The 19014-nt window shown below is 39.0% G+C and overlaps 1 protein-coding gene across 2 annotated transcripts in view; it reads right to left on the bottom strand.

Moving 5' to 3' along the window:
- Positions 1-19014, bottom strand: part of LOC117529978 (WD repeat-containing protein 7) — a 128460-nt gene that overhangs the window by 67763 nt on the left and 41683 nt on the right. For both annotated transcript variants that reach the window (XM_034192894.1, XM_034192895.1), the window contains exon 19: positions 13775-13872. In XM_034192894.1, coding sequence (XP_034048785.1) covers positions 13775-13872 — 98 coding nt within the window. The remainder of the gene's footprint in view (positions 1-13774; positions 13873-19014) is intronic.

Genomic DNA, 19014 nt, shown 5'->3' with positions numbered 1-19014 from the left:
GTGGATCATTAAAATAATTTCCATTGTATGAATCAACTCCTCATTTTAGCACTTAATTATGACAAACTGTAATTAAAAAAAGAAATAATTAAAAACAAATATAGATTAAAAAGCACAAGTAGATAAAGTCAAAATACACAAATTTTAAAATAAATGTTTGCTGAGCTGTTGGCTGTTATTATTAGCCATGTTAAATTTGTATCAAGGCTACCAAAAAAAAAAAAAAAACACAAATCACATTCATACAAGAACTTGCTGACCACATACAATAAGTATATTCTCATACTGTGGATTTAACGATTTTAAACTAACAGGAATTTAGCATGGCTAAAGCTAATGGCATTAGCTAGCAAGTGCATATTATAAACTATTTTTCTATTACATGCTTCACTATAAAAATTAAAACAAAATACAAAGACTTAAGAGTTTAGGTGAAGCACAATGCATTTTGTTCTTTAAAAAAAAAAAAAAATCTGTTCTTTTACAAAGAAAAGCTAATGCTAGCAGTGTGTAGCCGTTGATAACAAAAGGAACCACAACCAACAACAAAACGACCCCATTGCAGCACGAACATTCTAAACTTTAGTCTCAAATAATGTAGAAAATACCTTCACTTTCAGCAAAGACATGTCAACAAAAGAGGAAGTGGTTAAACTTTTGATTTAGAGCTTTTCCAGCAGTTATTTGCTGGATTTGCTCATTGTCCAAAAAGGTTTCAGCATAAAATTTTAAGCATAAAATTTGTTTTATCAAGTTGGCTTTGTTTCTGAAATAAAATGAATTGTGTTTCCACAAATAAAAATATATAATACAAAAATTTTTAATTACTAAAGAAGGAAATTCAATTCTCACACAAAAATCATGACGTGCAAGAAAGAGGCTGAACATAAAATCATGCACAAACGATGACAAAAGTGGAGAAGAGATCTTTTTTTTTTAAAGCAAGAGACAAAAATAAATCCTTTTACAAAAGACAAAAGGATTTTAAAAACGTGAGTTTGATATTACATTAAAAAACACTTTGGTGTAAAAACAAAATAGGTTGACAAAAATGCTTTAAAAAAAGAATAAGAAAAGCATTTTACTAAAACTGCCATATGACTTCTGCTTCAAACGTTCTTCATGCCAAAAAACTGAAACCTTTACAATTTTATTAGACACTTTTTGACATGTGACAGCAGTTAAAAAAATAAAAATAAAAAAAAAATCCAACAGGTACAATTTGAAATAGAAAAGATTTAAAAGATGTGAGTCACAAAGAAAAACTTAGTGAAAAATGAAGAAGATAATGAAGTTTTTAGTCAGAGGACTTTTATTGCACAGACTAAAACTGTGCAGTGTGGGAGGGGGGCGATTACGAAAATACAGATGAAGGATTTTTTTTTTTAATTAAAGGAAACATTTTAGGAACTCAGCATGTCTCAAATCAACCAATGTTATACATTAACTAGATTTTCACCTTCCGATTGGTGGAGATAAAACAAGTTTAACAAGTTACATTTCTAAAGGTTTCTCTGGTCACACAAAATATTTTCGCTAACTCATCCTGTACTTGCTGGTGTATAAATAATTCATTCATGCGTTCAGTGACAGGCTAGCCCTCCCATAAAAAAAATGGTTATTGTCAGTTCGTGAGTTGAGTTTTATGTGAGTATAAATTATGTAAAAATTCTCTGAATTATTATTATGATTTCTTTTTTTTTGCGTCTCTAATATGCATTGCAATGTGCTGATAAATGAGGAGAGTGTGTGCAGAAGGTGGAGGGAATATTTTGAGAAGCTGATGAGCAAAGAAGAGAGAGAAAAGGCTAGATGATGTAGCAAGAGTAAATCAGGAAGTACAAGAGATTAATAAGGTCGACGTGACGGCAGGTATGAAGAGGATGATGAGTGGAAAGGCAGTTGGTCTAGATGACATTCCAGCGGAGGCATGGAAATGTCGAGGAGAGATGGCATTGGAGTGAATTAACCAACTTGTTTACTAGAGGGGTCACCAACCCTGTTTCTGGAAGACACCTGTCCTGCATGTTTTCTAACTCTCCCTGATCCACTCCCAGGCAATTAACTATCAGGTGTGCTCAGCCAATCAACAGCTGGAAGACACCACTTTAAAAAACAGGTGTGACATTAGTAGGTTGACATGGAAAACATACAGGGCAGGGGCTCTCCAGGAACAGGGTTGGTGACCCCTGAGATACAGATTCGAACAAAAGCTCATAATGGTCAGTATTTGTGATTGACTGATGATGAAGTCACAAAGCAGGGGTCATGAGTTTAAACACTTGGGGTCAACTGTCCAAAGTAATGAAGAGTGTGGTAGAGAGGTGAAGAAGAGAGTGCTGGCAGGGTGGAGTGGGTGGAGAAAAGTGGCAGGAGTTATTTTTGACCGAAGAATATCTGCAAGAGTGAATGGGAATGTTTACAAGACAGTAGAGTGACCAGCTATGTTGTGCGGCTTAGAGACAGAAAACACAGGAGACAGAGCTGGAGGTGGCAGAGCTGAAGATGTTGCATTTCTCTTTGGAATGACAGGATTAGGAATAAACATATCAGAGAGAAGGTTTGGAGACAAAGTCAGGGGTGAGACTGAGATGGTTTGGACATGTGCGGAGGAGGGACCCAGGGTACATAGGGAGAAGGATGCTGCGGATGGAACCACCATGCAGGAGGAGAAGAGGGAGGCCAAAGAGGAGGTTTATGAATGTGCTGAGGGAGGACATGCAGGTGGTTGGTGTGATGGAGGAAGATACAGAAGACATGGTGAAATGGAAACGATTGCAAACATCTGCTGTGGCAACCCCTAGTGGGAGCAGCCAAAAGAAGAAGAAGAAATATAATCATGAACTTCGGGGTCTTCTTTTATCCCAGTCATGATATATTCCTCCTGTTTTCTTGGGATAACACACACACACACAAAGTTAATTATTGATAATGTAGTCAGATTTGTTTTTGTATCATTTCTGTATTATTTTTGGATCTGACAGGCTTGAAATGTTGCCTGCAGCGGTAACAGCCTCGGGTTCGGACGTTAAAAATAATAATAATAATAATAATAAAAAACAAAAAAAAAACAAAAAAACTTGTTCTTGTGGATCAGTGTGAAAAATTGTAATTCCACATTTTCAAACAATAATGTCCTTTTTTTAAGGTACTGTAAGAAGTTAGTTTCTGCAGATGCACCGTTCTCTCTGCTGTATCTGTGAGGCCTCCTCCTTCATTTGCATAAGAAAGGGAAGGAAAAGCCGCATTATTTGCGCCCTCCTACCCCCCGCCCTGCACAAAGCGCTAGGTTGGAGTGCATGGGTTATGCTGAGGTCACGGCTCAGCGTTCCCTCTGAATAGCACTGAATAGACGTGTGGCATGAATAAGTCTACATGCTTGTCACACTCTGCCTCCATTAAGGTAGGACAATGGCACAAAAACGCGCCTCCTCCTCCACCGCAGGGTGCCACACCAGGCACGTGTGCAGCAAATTTAGGTGTACATTTGTAGGTACTGAGCACAGTGAGTGAGTGAGTGAGTGAGTGTGTGTGCGTGCGTGCATTGTGTTGGAAGCAGATGGTGACAGCACCGACAGTGTGCAGGTTTATCTCAGGATGAAACAGCCTGAGAAGTTGATCATGTGAATGTAATGAACAAATTTCATCTTAATTTGCCTCAAACTACAGATCAACAAGCTGAAACAGGAAAGCACAACAAAAATCACATTAGCTCCATGTGTCCCGCAACTTACCAAATTTTATTTTTATGTAAATAGGTTCATTAACATGCAACATTAAACTTTTTTTTATGTTGTGGCTCCACCCTTTTGTCTGTCCCAAAGTTTAAGGGCCTCTGCACAAGGATAATGCTAAACGCTTCAAAAAGGTTTGTGAAAACTGCTTATAACATTATGCATGTACTACATCAACATCTTACAAAAACTATCAGATGTCCATTGTACTGGCTCTGCCCCTTTTTGCAGATCAGATATTTGGGAGCAATTTTAACATAATGACCTCAGCATTCTGAATAGTTCTGAGTAGCATTTCCTGCCTCAGAGTGATTTTATTGATAAACACTGATATTATTCGCCAACATGTGGTCCTTAAATAATTATTTGAAAACATGTTTGTTCATCTCTGCTTTCAGTACATTCATAACAGATATCTATACCATGGTATGATCACATGCTCCACCCCTTTATCTCAGCAATGACTGCAAAAAGCCAGCAGTTAACTAAACTAAAATCATGAGCAGTATTTTAAATAAATGTTGACTTCAATGTGCATAGTGGAAATGTGTATGTTACAGCAGGATCCTTTTTTCTGTCTTTAATCCTGTTGAGATGGGATTCATTTTATATGCATGAGAAGGCAGAGTAATGTAATTTTACCATAGCACATCTGTAATAATAATGGCCAATCACATAGGGTAAGAAAGCTAAGTATAAATGACAGAGACGGGAGGAGCTACTCAATAAACAGACATGCTCAGTGTGCTAAAGCAGCCTCCCATACAAGCACAAAAAAAATGATTTTAATCTTCGTGCAGAGATACATTGCCTGCGTGCTGCGTGCTCTGTGCCAAAAATACAACCCCTGGCAAAAATTACGGAATCACCGGCCTCGGAGGATGTTCATTCTGTTGTTTAATTTTGTAGAAAAAAAGCAGATCACAGACATGACACAAAACTAAAGTCATTTCAAATGGCAACTTTCTGGCTTTAAGAAACACTATAAGAAATCAAGAAAAAAAGATTGTGGCAGTCAGTAACGGTTACTTTTTTAGACCAAGCAGAGGAAAAAAATATGGACTCACTCAATTCTGAGGAATAAATTATGGAATCACCCTGTAAATTTCCATCCCCAAAACTAACACCTGCATCAAATCACATCTGCTCGTTGACATTAACCCTATGTCATGAAATTGACCCTATGTGTCTTTTTGCAAGGAATGTTTTCACACTTTTTGCTCTATGGCAAGATGCATTATCTTCTTGAAAAATGATTTCATCATCCTTAAACATCAGAAAAGTGTCCAAAATATCAACATAAACTTGTGCATTTATTGATGATGTAATGACAGCCATCTCCCCAGTGCCTTTACCTGACATGCAGCCCCATATCATCAATGACTGTGGAAATTTACATGTTGTCTTCAGGCAGTCATCTTTATAAATCTCATTGGAACGGCACCAAACAAAAGTTCCAGCATCATCACCTTGCCCAATGCAGATTCGAGATTCATCACTGAATATGACTTTCATCCAGTCATCCACAGTCCACGATTGCTTTTCTTTAGCCCATTGTAACCTTGTTTTTTTCTGTTTAGGTGTTAATGATGGCTTTCGTTTAGCTTTTCTGTATGTAAATCCCATTTCCTTTAGGCGGTTTCTTACAGTTCGGTCACAGACGTTGACTCCAGTTTCCTCCCATTCGTTCCTCATTTGTTTTGTTGTGCATTTTCGATTTTTGCGACATATTGCTTTAAGTTTTCTGTCTTGACACTTTGATGTCTTCCTTGGTCTACCAGTATGTTTGCCTTTAACAACCTTCCCATGTTGTTTGTATTTGGTCCAGAGTTTAGACACAGCTGACTGTGAACAACCAACATCTTTTGCAACATTGCGTGATGATTTACCCTCTTTTAAGAGTTTGATAATCCTCTCCTTTGTTTCAACTGACATGTCTCGTGTTGGAGCCATGATTCATGTCAGTCCACTTGGTGCAACAGCTCTCCAAGGTGTGATCACTCCTTTTTAGATGCAGACTAACAAGCAGATGTGATTTGATGCAGGTGTTAGTTTTGGGGATGAAAATTTACAGGGTGATTCCATAATTTATTCCTCAGAATTGAGTGAGTCCATATTTTTTTCCTCTGCTTGGTCTAAAAAAGTAACCGTTACTGACTGCCACAATCTTTTTTTTTCTTGATTTCTTATAGTGTTTCTTAAAGCCAGAAAGTTGCCATTTGAAATGACTTTAGTTTTGTGTAATGTTTGTGATCTGCTTTTTTTCTACAAAATTAAACAACTGAATGAACATCCTCCGAGGCCGGTGATTCCATAATTTTTGCCAGGGGTTGTAGTGCAGGTGTTCCAATGACACATAGTGACGGAACAGACAGGTGACATGAACATGATCACATGATTTTATAGCAGTGATGCCTGAACAGACGGATACGGAAATTCAACAGAAATAAAACTCAAGCGTGATTATGAAATCTCTGCTGCTGGCGTGATCAGTGATCATCTTTAACAGAAGGTTAAAGGGGCTGGAAGTTTTACAGACACATGAACGTGCACTCAGTAAGAATGACTGAAACGCCACATTTGGACCAGGTAAAAATCACTGATGAACTCGGGCTATAATGACTCTACCCACCTGCTCATATAAAATGAATCTTGTCGGAATAGGACTTGATTTAAACAAATGTGTGGCTGAGCTGCCTTCAGACTCAACAGCACCCCCTCTCCGGCACACACAAACACCTGGTCTCCTGGCTAATGCCTACAGATTTATTAACGTGCACCAACCTTGTCAACAAACTTAATCATCTCATCCGGGTTACAGAAGTGTTACAATTTAACTCCAGTAATGCCTGATTCACACGGCAGCATTTTAAAATTATCTGTAGGTTTCCAAAACCTGAGAGACCACATGTGGAGATAAAAAAAAAAAAAAAAAAAAAAATCACATCTAACAGGTTTGGTCCTACAGTGTGTGGTGTTCAGCCACACGGTAAAGTCAACACACCACACACAAACAGATTTCATACACGAACAGTCCCAGGTCAGACAGGAAATCTCACAAAATCTCTCAAGATTAAATGTGACTTCAGAGTAAACAGACGGAGATAGTTTGTGGACTATTTAAAACAGAGGGGAAAAAAACAATACAAAAAGAAAAGGCGTTCTTTAAAGGAGTGGAGACAGCGCGACCACCGGACTTTCTGGTAAGTCAGAACAGCTATTTTGATTTTATTTTTCACTCCGTACATCGGTCACCTCGATTTCTGATTGGCTACACGTCACAATCAGCAGGCTCGTTTGTGGTCGGGGGACACAACACCCACTGCGATATCGGTCCAAGATAATCCGACATGTTGAATATCCCAGATTTGCGATCAGAGCGCTCCTAACGTCCTTCCGAGCAGATCAGAGCGCTCTTAACACACCACACACGGCAGGAATACCTGATAAGATTAACATAGGCGTCATCACGATTGTCGGGGCGTCCTAAAGATTGTCGGAAGGGAAAGATCGGGGCCGATATCGGCATAATTATCTTGGCATTTGAACCAGGCCTCAGCAGTCAGAGGAGCTACAGTAAAATTAACATGTTATTTAGATGACTCTGCACTGTGCTGCTCCCTGCTAGATGTACTTTTTAGCCCCTTGGTTCCAAAGGGAAAACAAAAATGTGTGAACATACAGCCATGGCTCACGTATTATGAGTACATCAAACATTTAAGAAAAATAAAACAAATTTTCAAAACATGTCTCTGCAGTCTGATCTACACTGAACAAAAATATACACTAAACACTTTTGTTTTTGCTCCCATTTTTCATGAGCTGATCTCAAAGATCTAAAACATTTTCTATATATATAAAAGCAGTGGTGGGCACAGTTCCGCTAATCTACTAACCACTAATTACCTCCGCCAAGGAGGTTATGTTTTCGGTCGCATTTGTTTGTCTGTCTGTCTGTTTGTCTGTTTGTCAGCAGGATAACTCAAAAGGTTTTGAACGGATTCTGATGACATTTTGTTGAGTGGTTGGAAATGATGAGAGGAACAAGTGATTAAATTTTAGTGGTGATCCGGATCACGATCTGGATCCAGGAATGTTTTTAAAGGATTCTTCACCATTGCGGGATAGGGGGAATTTTGACATTCTAGTTTCTAACTCCACAAAAACAAGGCAGAAAGGCTTGAAAAAAATTATGGTGTAACATAGTCAAATGTTCTATCAAACAACAAAGTTTGGTGATGATCGGATCCGGATTCCGGATCTGGTGATCCAGAATATGCAAAAGTATAGGGAAAATAGAAAATGTGTCAGTGTGAGGTGACAAATGAAGCTAGAGATGCACAACTAACACCAAATTGTAGCTGAATCTGTACTGATTCAGTAAGGTGTCATCAGATTTGATGTAGCTTCAAATGTTATGGAGCTAGATCCAGAAGAAAACTGCCATTACCGAAAAATTGTTTTTATACAATAACTTTTGAACTAATAAAGACATAAAAGTGATTCCAATTTTTAGTGGTATGTTTTCATGGTCAAGGATGTCAAATATAAAGGAAAGAAAAGTGTATGTATCATAGTTTTGGTTGTAACACTGAATTGTTGAATAGATCACTGTGCCAAGGAGGGAATCTCTTCAGGGTCAGTGACCCTATGGCCGTGTTTAGAGAAGAGTTTCATAAATGTTAAAAAAAAAAATCATATATTTGCAGTTTAGTTCAATAATAAATTGAATTTTGTCTCTTATTTGTTTTTGTCTATAAGCACATGCAATATCAATATCAGTGCTCAGATGACAGTAGCTTCTGGGAAAGGTGCAAGTTGCAATAAACTGTGATACCAAGCGCTAAGGATACATGCTATCCAGTCACAGCAGATGAAACTTTTTTTTACTACTGAGCAAACATCATTGTTAGACTTTTTTAGGTTCACTGATTCCACGGCATGTAGATGTTATGGCGTCAGTGACCCCATGGCCTTGACGGAGGTTTGCACTCTATGAGTGCTTCTCGTTATCAAAGCTAATGTTTTCATTATTGGATTAGCTTTTCAGATAATTTTGAAAACCATCAGCGGACTAATCTTCCAATAAATTCTGGTCTGATCATTTTTAGACTGCTAACATATTTTTACAGGCATTATGAACAAAGCTTAACAGCTACAAACATTTATGAAGTCTGATATCAAAGATTTGAGTACCTACCTGTTAAATGTTTTGTAGTAGATGTACAGCTCTATCCTCTGCAAACAGAGGAGAGTTGATTCCAGAAGAAACAGCTCTATCCTGTGCAGGCAAAGGAGAACTAGTCACAGAAAAAAAGATAATTTCTTTTGACCCCATACTGATTCGCTGGCAATATCACCCAAGTCATCCAGAGGTATACAGTTTTAACTTATGGTTAAAATTTTAACCAAACTAATTTTGGACAAGTTATTTAAATTAACGTCACGTCTGAAGTTTTATAAAGTGAAAATATCAGATATATGTTTTAGTTTTAAAGTAATGCACTAATTTTGAAGGTTTTAGTGTGGACATGCTGTGTCCAGTGCGTTATGGGTAATCTCAGTACATTCACGACAGGAGAAATGCATTTGAGATGCTCTGATCAGGCTCCAAATGGAAAACAGCATTAAACCCTTTGTATATTGTGCCTAAAACTCTCGGGAATATATTCTCTGGGTTTATTGATGTTGTTATTGTGTTTGTTTTACGTAAAAAAGCCAGAAGCAGCTCAGGTTGCTTCTCGATTATTTTCAATTGGAATCATGAGCTGCAATCACTTCCTGTTTGCTCTTTAACATCCTGCTTATGTCAAACACTGTCTGTGGTCTTTGTTCCAGAGTAATGTATATACGATGTCTGAAATTCAGTTAGCGTTTATTAAATTCCACGCATCTTAAACGTAGCAGACACGGATTATTTATTTGGGATATTTGTTTTGGCAAGTTTTCACGGTCTCTACTGCCCTGCCATCTGTTGGCCAGCAGTGTTCATGGCAGTATTCGCCCTAAGTATTGAAATATCTCATAATCCTTTGCACGCCAGAGAGTTGTTGCAGTCTCTTGCTGCAGCTGATGAAAAAAAATAAAAATGTACACTTTGGTTGTATAATGTTCATTTACAATTGTCGTCGTGTTTTCTCTCTGTGCCTTTTAAACCACAGCAACTCTTTGGCGCACAAAGGATTATGGGTTAGGGTCTGAGTGTCTGGGCGCAAGTAGATGGCAGTGTTCTATTCATTTTGACCCTGGTTAAATAAGACGGTTGTCTAATCACAACTTGACTTTGGCTTTTGTAATTTTTTCTTTCAAATAAAAAAATGGCATATTTTACAAAAGCACATTTATACAGTAGTGTTCAGAATAATAGTGCTATGTGACTAAAAAGATTAATCCAGGTTTTGAGTATATTTCTTATTGTTACATGGGAAACAAGGTACCAGCAGATTCAGTAGATTCTCAAAAATCCAACAAGACCAAGTATTCATGATATGCACTTAAGGCTATGAAATTGGGCTATTAGTAAAAACAAAAAGTAGAAAAGGGGGTGTTCACAATAATAGTAGCATCTGCTGTTGACGCTACAAACTCAAAACTATTATGTTCAAACTGCTTTTTTAGCAATCCTGTGAATCACTATACTAGTATTTAGTTGTATAACCACAGTTTTTCATGATTTCTTCACATCTGTGAGGCATTAATTTTGTTGGTTTGGAACCAAGATTTTGCTCATTTACTGGTGTTCTTGGGGTCATTGTCTTGTTGAAACACCCATTTCAAGGGCATGTCCTCTTCAGCATAAGGCAACATGACCTCTTCAAGTATTTTGACATATCCAAACTGATCCATGATACCTGGTATGCGATATATAGGCCCAACACCATAGTAGGAGAAACACGCCCATATCATGATGGTTGCACCACCATGCTTCACTGTCTTCACTGTGAACTGTGGCTTGAATTCAGAGTTTGGGGGTCGTCTCACAAACTGTCTGAGGCCCTTGGACCCAAAAAGAACAATTTTACTCTCATCAGTCCACAAAATATTCCTCCATTTCTCTTTAGTCCAGTTGATGTGTTCTTTGACAAATTGTAACCTCTTCTGCACATGTCTTTTATTTAACAGAGGGACTTTGCGGGGGATTCTTGCAAATAAATTAGCAGGTGTCTTCTAACTGTCACAGCACTTACAGGTAACTCCAGACTGTCTTTGATCATCCTGGAGCTGATCAATGGGTGAGCCTTTGCCATTCTGGTTATTCTTCTATCCATTTTGATGGTTGTTTTCTGTTTTCTTCCAAGCGTCTGTTTTTTTTTTTTTTTTTGTCCATTTTAAAGCATTGGAGATCATTCTAGATGAACAGCCTATAATTTTTTGCACCTGCGTATAAGTTTTCCCCTCTCCAATCAACTTTTTAATCAAACTACGCTGTTCTTCTGAACAATGTCTTGAACGTACCATTTTCCTCAGGCTTTCAAAGAGAAAAGCATGTTCAACAGGTGCTGGCTTCATCCTTAAATAGAGGACACCTGATTCACACCTATTTGTTCCACAAAATTGACGAACTCACTGACTGAATGTCACACTATTATTATTGTTATTCTACTTTTTTTTTTTTTTTTACTAATATCCCAAATTCATAGCCTTAAGAGTGTGCATATTATGAATGCTTGGTCTTGTTGGATTTGTGAGAATCTACTGAACCTACTGGTACCTTGTTTCCCATGTAACAATAAGAAATATACTCAAAACCTGGATTAATCTTTTTAGTCACATAGCACTACTATTATTCTGAACACTACTGTATGTAGACACCAACACACAGCTCACATTAACATGTTGGTTTTTACATAGAATGAATGAGTCAACCAATCAGTGTTAGCGGAGGCTCATTTTACCTATAATCCCTTTGGCATCTGTCTGTGTTTGTTACAAAACTTCAGAATTACTGTATTATTTAAAATTAAAAGATATGTGTTATTAGGGGTGCCGGAAAAAAATCGATTCACATCCGAATTGCAATTCTTATTTATTACGATTCGGAATCGATCCAAAATGTCCAAGAATCGATTTTTAAAAAGCATTTTTTTTAAACATTTTTTTGCTTACTCGCTGCGTGTACTGTTTGTCAGGCAACGGCTTCCATACTACAGCGTCCCCGTGAGGGGAGGGTCCGACGTGCTTCAAACATTCGTGAGCTGCAGCTTAGCATGGCGGACGAAGAGCTAATTCAGCCAGCACCGTCTTTGCTGAAGGCAAATGTTTGGGCGCATTTTGGATTTTATTATTTGCTGCGTAAGAAGGAGCTTGACGTGACTTATGCAGTGTGCAAAATCTGCAAAATGAAAGTCAAGTACTTCGGAAACACTTCAAATCCGCAAGCCCACATGCTATGCCATCACCCGGAGCTAAAAGAGGGGAGCAGCGGTCTCTGCTGACTACTGACCAGCGCTTCTCTAAACTCCCAGCCAATTCTGAACGAGCAAAGCAGATGAGTAAATTTACATCTAGAATCACTTGATTAACCTTGTAAAGCTGCAATTTTTTAAACATAAACATTTTTTTAAGTAATATAACTATTTCTCAGAGCTCTTTGAATCGAAAATCGATTCTGAATCGAATCGTCACCCCAAGAATCAGAATCAAATTGAATCGTGAGTTGTTGTAAGATTCACATCCCTATGTGTTAGATTTTAACTTTGTACAAATGACAGAATTGACATTAATGAAGTTATTCTATCCAGATTAATCCATCCATTTTCTTCCGCTTCATCCGAGGTTGGGTCGCGGGGGCAGCAGCTCAAGCAAAGCCGCCCAGACCTCCCGATCCACACACATCTCCCCCAGCTCCTCCGGGGGAACCCCGAGGCATTCCCAGCCAGCTGCGAGACATATTAATTTGATTAATCCAGATTAGTTTGATTTCTAAATCAAAACCATAAGTCAAAATTGCTTTATTTTCCAAGACCTCACGGAAGCACTGCTATATTCTGTTAAGGAATAATGAAGGTTTGTGTGTGTGTGAGTGAGTTGAGCTCAACTGCTTCACTGCTGCAAAATATGTAGTAAACAGGAGCTTCCAGCAGTGGGCAGGGCGCACAAAGACAGAAGTGCTGACTCATTGTTTGGGTTTGTGGTCGTCTTTGACCATACCAGAAGCACTCGTGGTGTTAAAACTTAAAATCAGCTTGTTAATAGTTGCAAGTGTACCGGAGACAATACTGAAACTTATCTGTTAGCTGTAGCTTCTGATAATTTTTTGGGGTGGTTTATTGGTTTAGCTTCATAAAAGATAACTTTTCAGTTAGCTGATTAGTTGTTACTGAAGCTACGTTTTTGGTTAGCTGTGCCCACCACTGCATAAAAGACCTATTTCTCTCAAATATTGTTCACAAATCTGTCTAAATCTGTGTTAGAGAAGACTTCTCCTTTGGTGAGATAATCCATTCCACCTCACAGGTGTGGCATATCAAGATGCTGATTAGACAGCATGATGATTGCACAGGTGTGCCCCAGGCTGGCCACAATAAAAGGCCAATGTGCAGTTTTGTTTTATGGGGGGGGTGTGTGTGTGTGTAAGAAAACCAGTCAGTATCTGGTGTTTGCCTCACGCAGTGCAAAATATCTCCTTTGCATAGAGGTGTTCAGTGTAGCTATGTATTATAATAACAGCAAGTTAAATACTTGTTAATGGACTATCAAAGACACAGATCATCTTATTAGAGATGTCCAGTTTGAATGTTATTGGACTTCAGTCCTCTCAGTCCACTGTGGTTCTGTTTATGGGTCCAAATTCAATCTATGTGGCTTAAAAGAAGTTTTAAAGAGAACTGCCCAGATTAAATGTTGCTACAATGACAGCAGCCAAAAAACAAAAGCAGCAGAAGATCGAGTGAGGAGCCATCAGCAGATTCCACTCTGTGATATTTCTGGATTTTTGGGTTTCATGGCCCGTGGGCAGCATTATTTGCCTCCTGCACCCTCCCTCCTCACAGGGACCAGGGGTTGTGTGAAGCAAGTGCCCCAGTTTCTTTTGTAGTTACCTTGTTTGATCTGGGCCTGTAACGCTGGGCTGGAGGGCTGAGGAGGGGCGACCGGCGTCCTGCGATGAGTCTCTGGGGTTCCTCCTGGTCTGGGAGGCCTGGAGGAGGATCACAAAGAGGAGCCATGAAATTTTAACATGCAGACAACACGCACATGCACACACACTTTTTATTGTCGTGAAAGTAACTGGTCGAATTTCAGTGTGTGTGTTCTGAGGCTCCAGCCTTATTGGATTTGGACTGGAGGATCCGCAGGCGCCTTGCTGTCAGACACACAAACACTTCCAATACAGCCATCCCGTGCAGCGATCAATAACTGTTGCCTGGCAACGCCTCACAGCTGACACAGTTTACAAATAGTGGCTTAAACAAACATCAGTGTGAAGGAGTTTTGAGGAGCAGCAGGAAAGTTTTGTTCCCCACTCGAGTTCTACAAACCTAACCGAACAGATTCTCAGGAAGAAGGTAAAATTTTCTTATAGTCACAATTTGATGAAAACCTCTCTGACCAGATATATGATGAGCGTGCACACGAGTGTATGCACAGACTCCACAGGTGAGCCCACTAACCAGTAGAGCAGGTCAGGACTCCGTTTTTCTCCCATCATGTCCTTCTGTACGTACATGTGGTCTTTAATGTCGATTTACTGCACGCACCAAATCACAACCTGAATGCTGGCAGTTTTTAGGGCCCCATCACACCTTGACGATTTAACCAGCGTATGCGATCATAATAAAAATGCTGGCATACGTCCAATAAATTATCCAGCTCTCACACCTTGACGATTTAGCCAGTGTACGCTGACAGTTCTGTTTCCACCGTTCTGTTAGGATCGGTACTGCACAGTGTAGTGTGGATCAGAACGGTTAATTCTGGCTTGGTTTGCTTTTCTATAGCCGGCAGAACCCTTTTGTTTGGCAGGTGGAATACTTAAATATTGACAAGCACAATATCGAGTGCACGTATGCTGTCACGCGACGGCTCACCTGTAATATTTTATGGCAATTTTTTTTAAACCTGGAAGAAATGGCTCTACTAACATGCTTCCTTTGCTTCATTTAATGACAATGAATTAAGTTTAAACTGTATGACCTTGCTGTTTTTGTTTTTTTGTTTTGTTTTTTCAGCAAATGCAACAGATGTGAAGGCATGGCCAAGACAACTGGGGCGGGGCCAAGACTGCCTTAAGTGGCACCGAACTGACCCAAGAGCGAGTCCAACCACCCTGATCTTATCCCTACTGTCTCTGGGTCTGCACAAATCCATCACTTGGCTCAAAACCCTGAAGGTGGAGATTTGTGGTACACAGGGCCTATGAGAGTCTGAGTCTAAGAGAACCAGTCATAAGAACACCAGAACATCTAAATCATGAATGTGCAGACAAAGCAGCACAGAGAAAAAGTGTTCACTCTCCCAGAACTTTGAAGATGGTTCCCAAAAAAGAGTTCCAGCTGTCTGTCCAGAACTGGAGAAGTTTAGGTTTTTGTGCTTGCTGTTATGAAAGACTAAAAATCAGCAAGAGTTGAGGAGTTTCTGCACAGAAGATGAAACCTGATGGTCATAAATCTAAGATGTGCAACATGAAAAACTCAAAACCCCAAGCACCTTCAAATATTCACAACAGCTGGTTTGGAGCTGCCGACTGCAGATGAACAATTGGACAGGAAAGGCTGCTGTTCGACTTTAATGAGACTTTTCATCCAGCTTCTATCTGTAACAACGCAAAAACTGACAGGACAGAAGGGCACTCAGTGAGCGCATGCCTCTGCCAAGGAGGAATTAAGGCAGAATTTTGCTTCATAATGAGTTGTTCCGGATTCAAGCAAGGGCACCAAGACTTTGGAAGGCACTTACTGTTTTTACGCTGCACAGACTCCAACTGACTCTTTAAAGCAGTACCACTTCTGGGGTATTTTTTTTTTAAGATTCAAGTCATAAAAAGAATTTTCTCAGGCACCACTTGTAATTTTATCCCTTAGCATTTAAATAAGGAATTCATAATATTAGGGATGCACCAATACCCCTTTTTTCCAGACTGAGTACGAGTACATACATTTGAGTACTCGTCGGTACCGAGTACCGACACGAATACTTAATGATCCCATTATAGTTTTATGATGACTTTGAAAACATGTTTTATTCATCAGCTGTTCTTTACTTTTGACTGTAACTGCTACCAATATCATTAGCTTTGTTTTATTTTCAAATATTTCACTTAAATCATGTAACTTTAGTTTTGACTACAACAAAGTATGCTTTAACATTGTGTGTTTCTTAAACATGACACTGCCAGACATCTCACTCAAATGTAACCTGTGGACTTACAAACTACACAACACCAGAAACAGAACTGAAATTGTCCATCAGTAACTTTATTTATGTCTGTGAGTACTAAGCCTTTTTTTGAAAATGCGAGGGCAGATTCTTTTTGATGAAAAGAAGCGTCTCTGCATTATCAGCTGTGAGCCTGTTTCTGTTTTCATCTACCATGTGTGACACTGAGCCAAACAACCTTTGCACTCTCCACACTATTTTTTTTAACTTTTAATTAAATACGTACAGATAACATACACAAATACAAACCGCAAATGTTTTTCCCCCCAAAGGTGGAACAGGTAACACTGGAGGAGCACACGCACACACAGTGTTGCGCGGCACCTCCACAACACACGGAGGCAAAACGGACTAATTTTAACATTATTTTATTTTTTCTTTGTGGATCCTGGGATAATTTTCTTGCATTCAGACAGAATAGCCCATTGCCTGTGGTAACTAAGCCGTTAATGAGGCGCAGTGACTCAACTTCTGATGCAAAAATACGGCTCATGGAGGCGAGCGGAGGGTCCGAACTCAGCGCCACAGACATTCAACAAATGGATTACACCAGTAGCATGTCTCCCATCGGCCTGAACACCCACACCAAGGATTGAAACTCACCAACCTGATGGACAATCTCCGCCGCTGAACCCTGATCTGAGTTCTGACGGAGGAACTGGCACAAAGTGCCAAAGTCACGGAGGAACGTTTTTCAGCCACAAGTATTTTTAGAAGATGTTTTACAAACTCAGGAGGCTTTGTGTGGATTACTTTTCTTCAGGATTACAAACTCAGGAGGCTTTGTGTGGATTATTTTTCTTCAGGATCGTGGGATGATGAATTCCACTGAAACAGGTAAGACTTTATTATTTACTCTGTGTGTGAATTTACTCCACATGAGTGACTGCAGCTTTCAGCCAATCAATGGACAGCATTGTCTGACGTATTTTGACTTATGAGTAAATTACATGAAAGCCTGTAAAAATCCACAAATTAGCCGCATCATTGTTTAAGATGCAGTGTTCAAAACATACGAAAAAGTAGCGGATTACGGAGCGTGTGCGTGAAAATTCCACGTGGAGAGGTTGACATCACGCTGCTGTAAAGGGGTATTGGGTGACGTAGTATCGGAGACGTTTTATGATTACAAGTCCAAGTAAATGAATATGGGATCGAGTCAATACCCAATACTGGTATCGGGATCGGTGCATCCCTACATAATATTATATTCCCAGTATGAACAAAATTTGCACTGTCAGGAAACAATTAGAATCCCCCGCCCCTGAGATAAACATGTTCTCTTCATTAAAATGACCTGTAGTTTTGCAACATGTTGCAAAACCAAACTTACATTACAATGCTTGGATTTAAACACAAACTACGTTTACTCAGTTTTGTAAAATCTGAAAGGCAGGATTGCTGAAGACACATTTACACAGACAAGCTTTTAGCTAGTCACCTTGTTTTTAATGCTTATTTTTATCAAGTTTTATATAATTTGGTATGTTATTATTTAATTTTAGTTTTTTATGAAGCACTGATTTTTATCTGTGATAAGTACTGTATAAATAAATCTTATGAGATGGATTCATTCACCACATTTTGAGTCATGCTCCTTGATGATCAGGTGAGCTTGTTGGCATTCATTTCAAAGAAAAGTGAAGAAAGACTTGGCTGAAAACAAAGACTGCCCCTCTGCCTCTTCCTGATGAAGCAGTCATGCTGGACTTAAATTTTTTACACACTGACTGTTATTTTGGGTTTCAGCTGAATGACTGATGGCAGATCAATTGTGTTTTTCACACATTTCCAGCTTACACAATGTTTCAGGATCCTTGGGAACCTTTCAAAATTTAGGTATTTTAATTAGGTAGAAAGATAAAACATGATATTTGCCATATGATCTCAATCAATATGAGATTTAAAAAAATCACATTAAGTACCGTTCTACTTTGGTCAAATGTGCACACTTGTTCAAGCTGTTCATTTGTTTTGTCTGTAGTTTTTATGAGGACCTATAGAAGCATAAATTCCTAAGTTTGCAGAACTTCTGGTCTGTGTATCGGGTCAGAAAGTTTTCACTTGTGCCTCACCTCTCTGCAACCACCTAGGAACACAACTAATCCATCCTGACCTCTCCAAAGTAACCATATATCTGCTGAAGCCAGGTGGATGTAGCTGCATAGTTTGGATTATTATTTGTGCATCATCTCCAAATAGTAAGGACAGTAGTAATATACCATTTACCATTTACTTTATCATCAATTGCTAGGCAACATTTTCACACAACTTTGAAATTTTCAGAATTTTTTTTTTTCTTCATGAAAGATTACAAGGTTACATCAACGAACAGAAGTGAGCAGAATTCACATGATCATCTCCATTTGTATATGAGAAGTCAAAAAACAAAACAAAGCAGAGCAAATTCTGATGAACATTTTTGGTGGTACAGAAGATACCTGATCAATTCAAAACTTTCTGTCTCCATCTGGGTGTTTTTAGAACTGCCTTTATGACATCATGGCTAATCAAATGTCTGAACAGAGTGTGTGTTGTGCTCCAGGGATTAACGACCATCTCTCGAAAAATTCAATAACTAAAGTTCTAAAAACAAACAAACAAAAAAATAGGGGTCAATAGGGGGATCGCATGTGTCAGTGCACATGCCCAGAAGTAGCCCTCATGCAGTGCATCATGGGATACTCTGCTTGGATGCCTACAGCTGGCATCCGTGGATGGAAACAAGAGAGATGTGGTACTTTTAAGCCAATTTTGGAGATGTTTCTGCACTAAATTGTGTCACAAGAAAACTGCTCTGGGCGAAGGGGGATTTACTAAATTATGCATTAACTACTGTACTGGTGGTTTTGATGGAAGTGGTTTGAGAGGAAAAACCGTTGGTTTGTCTAATATGCAAGTTTTC

The sequence above is a fragment of the Thalassophryne amazonica genome, chromosome 17 (genome assembly GCF_902500255.1).
Source record: "Thalassophryne amazonica chromosome 17, fThaAma1.1, whole genome shotgun sequence".
Classification (NCBI taxonomy): Eukaryota; Metazoa; Chordata; class Actinopteri; order Batrachoidiformes; family Batrachoididae; genus Thalassophryne; species Thalassophryne amazonica.
This window is presented reverse-complemented; position numbering and strand designations above follow the sequence as displayed.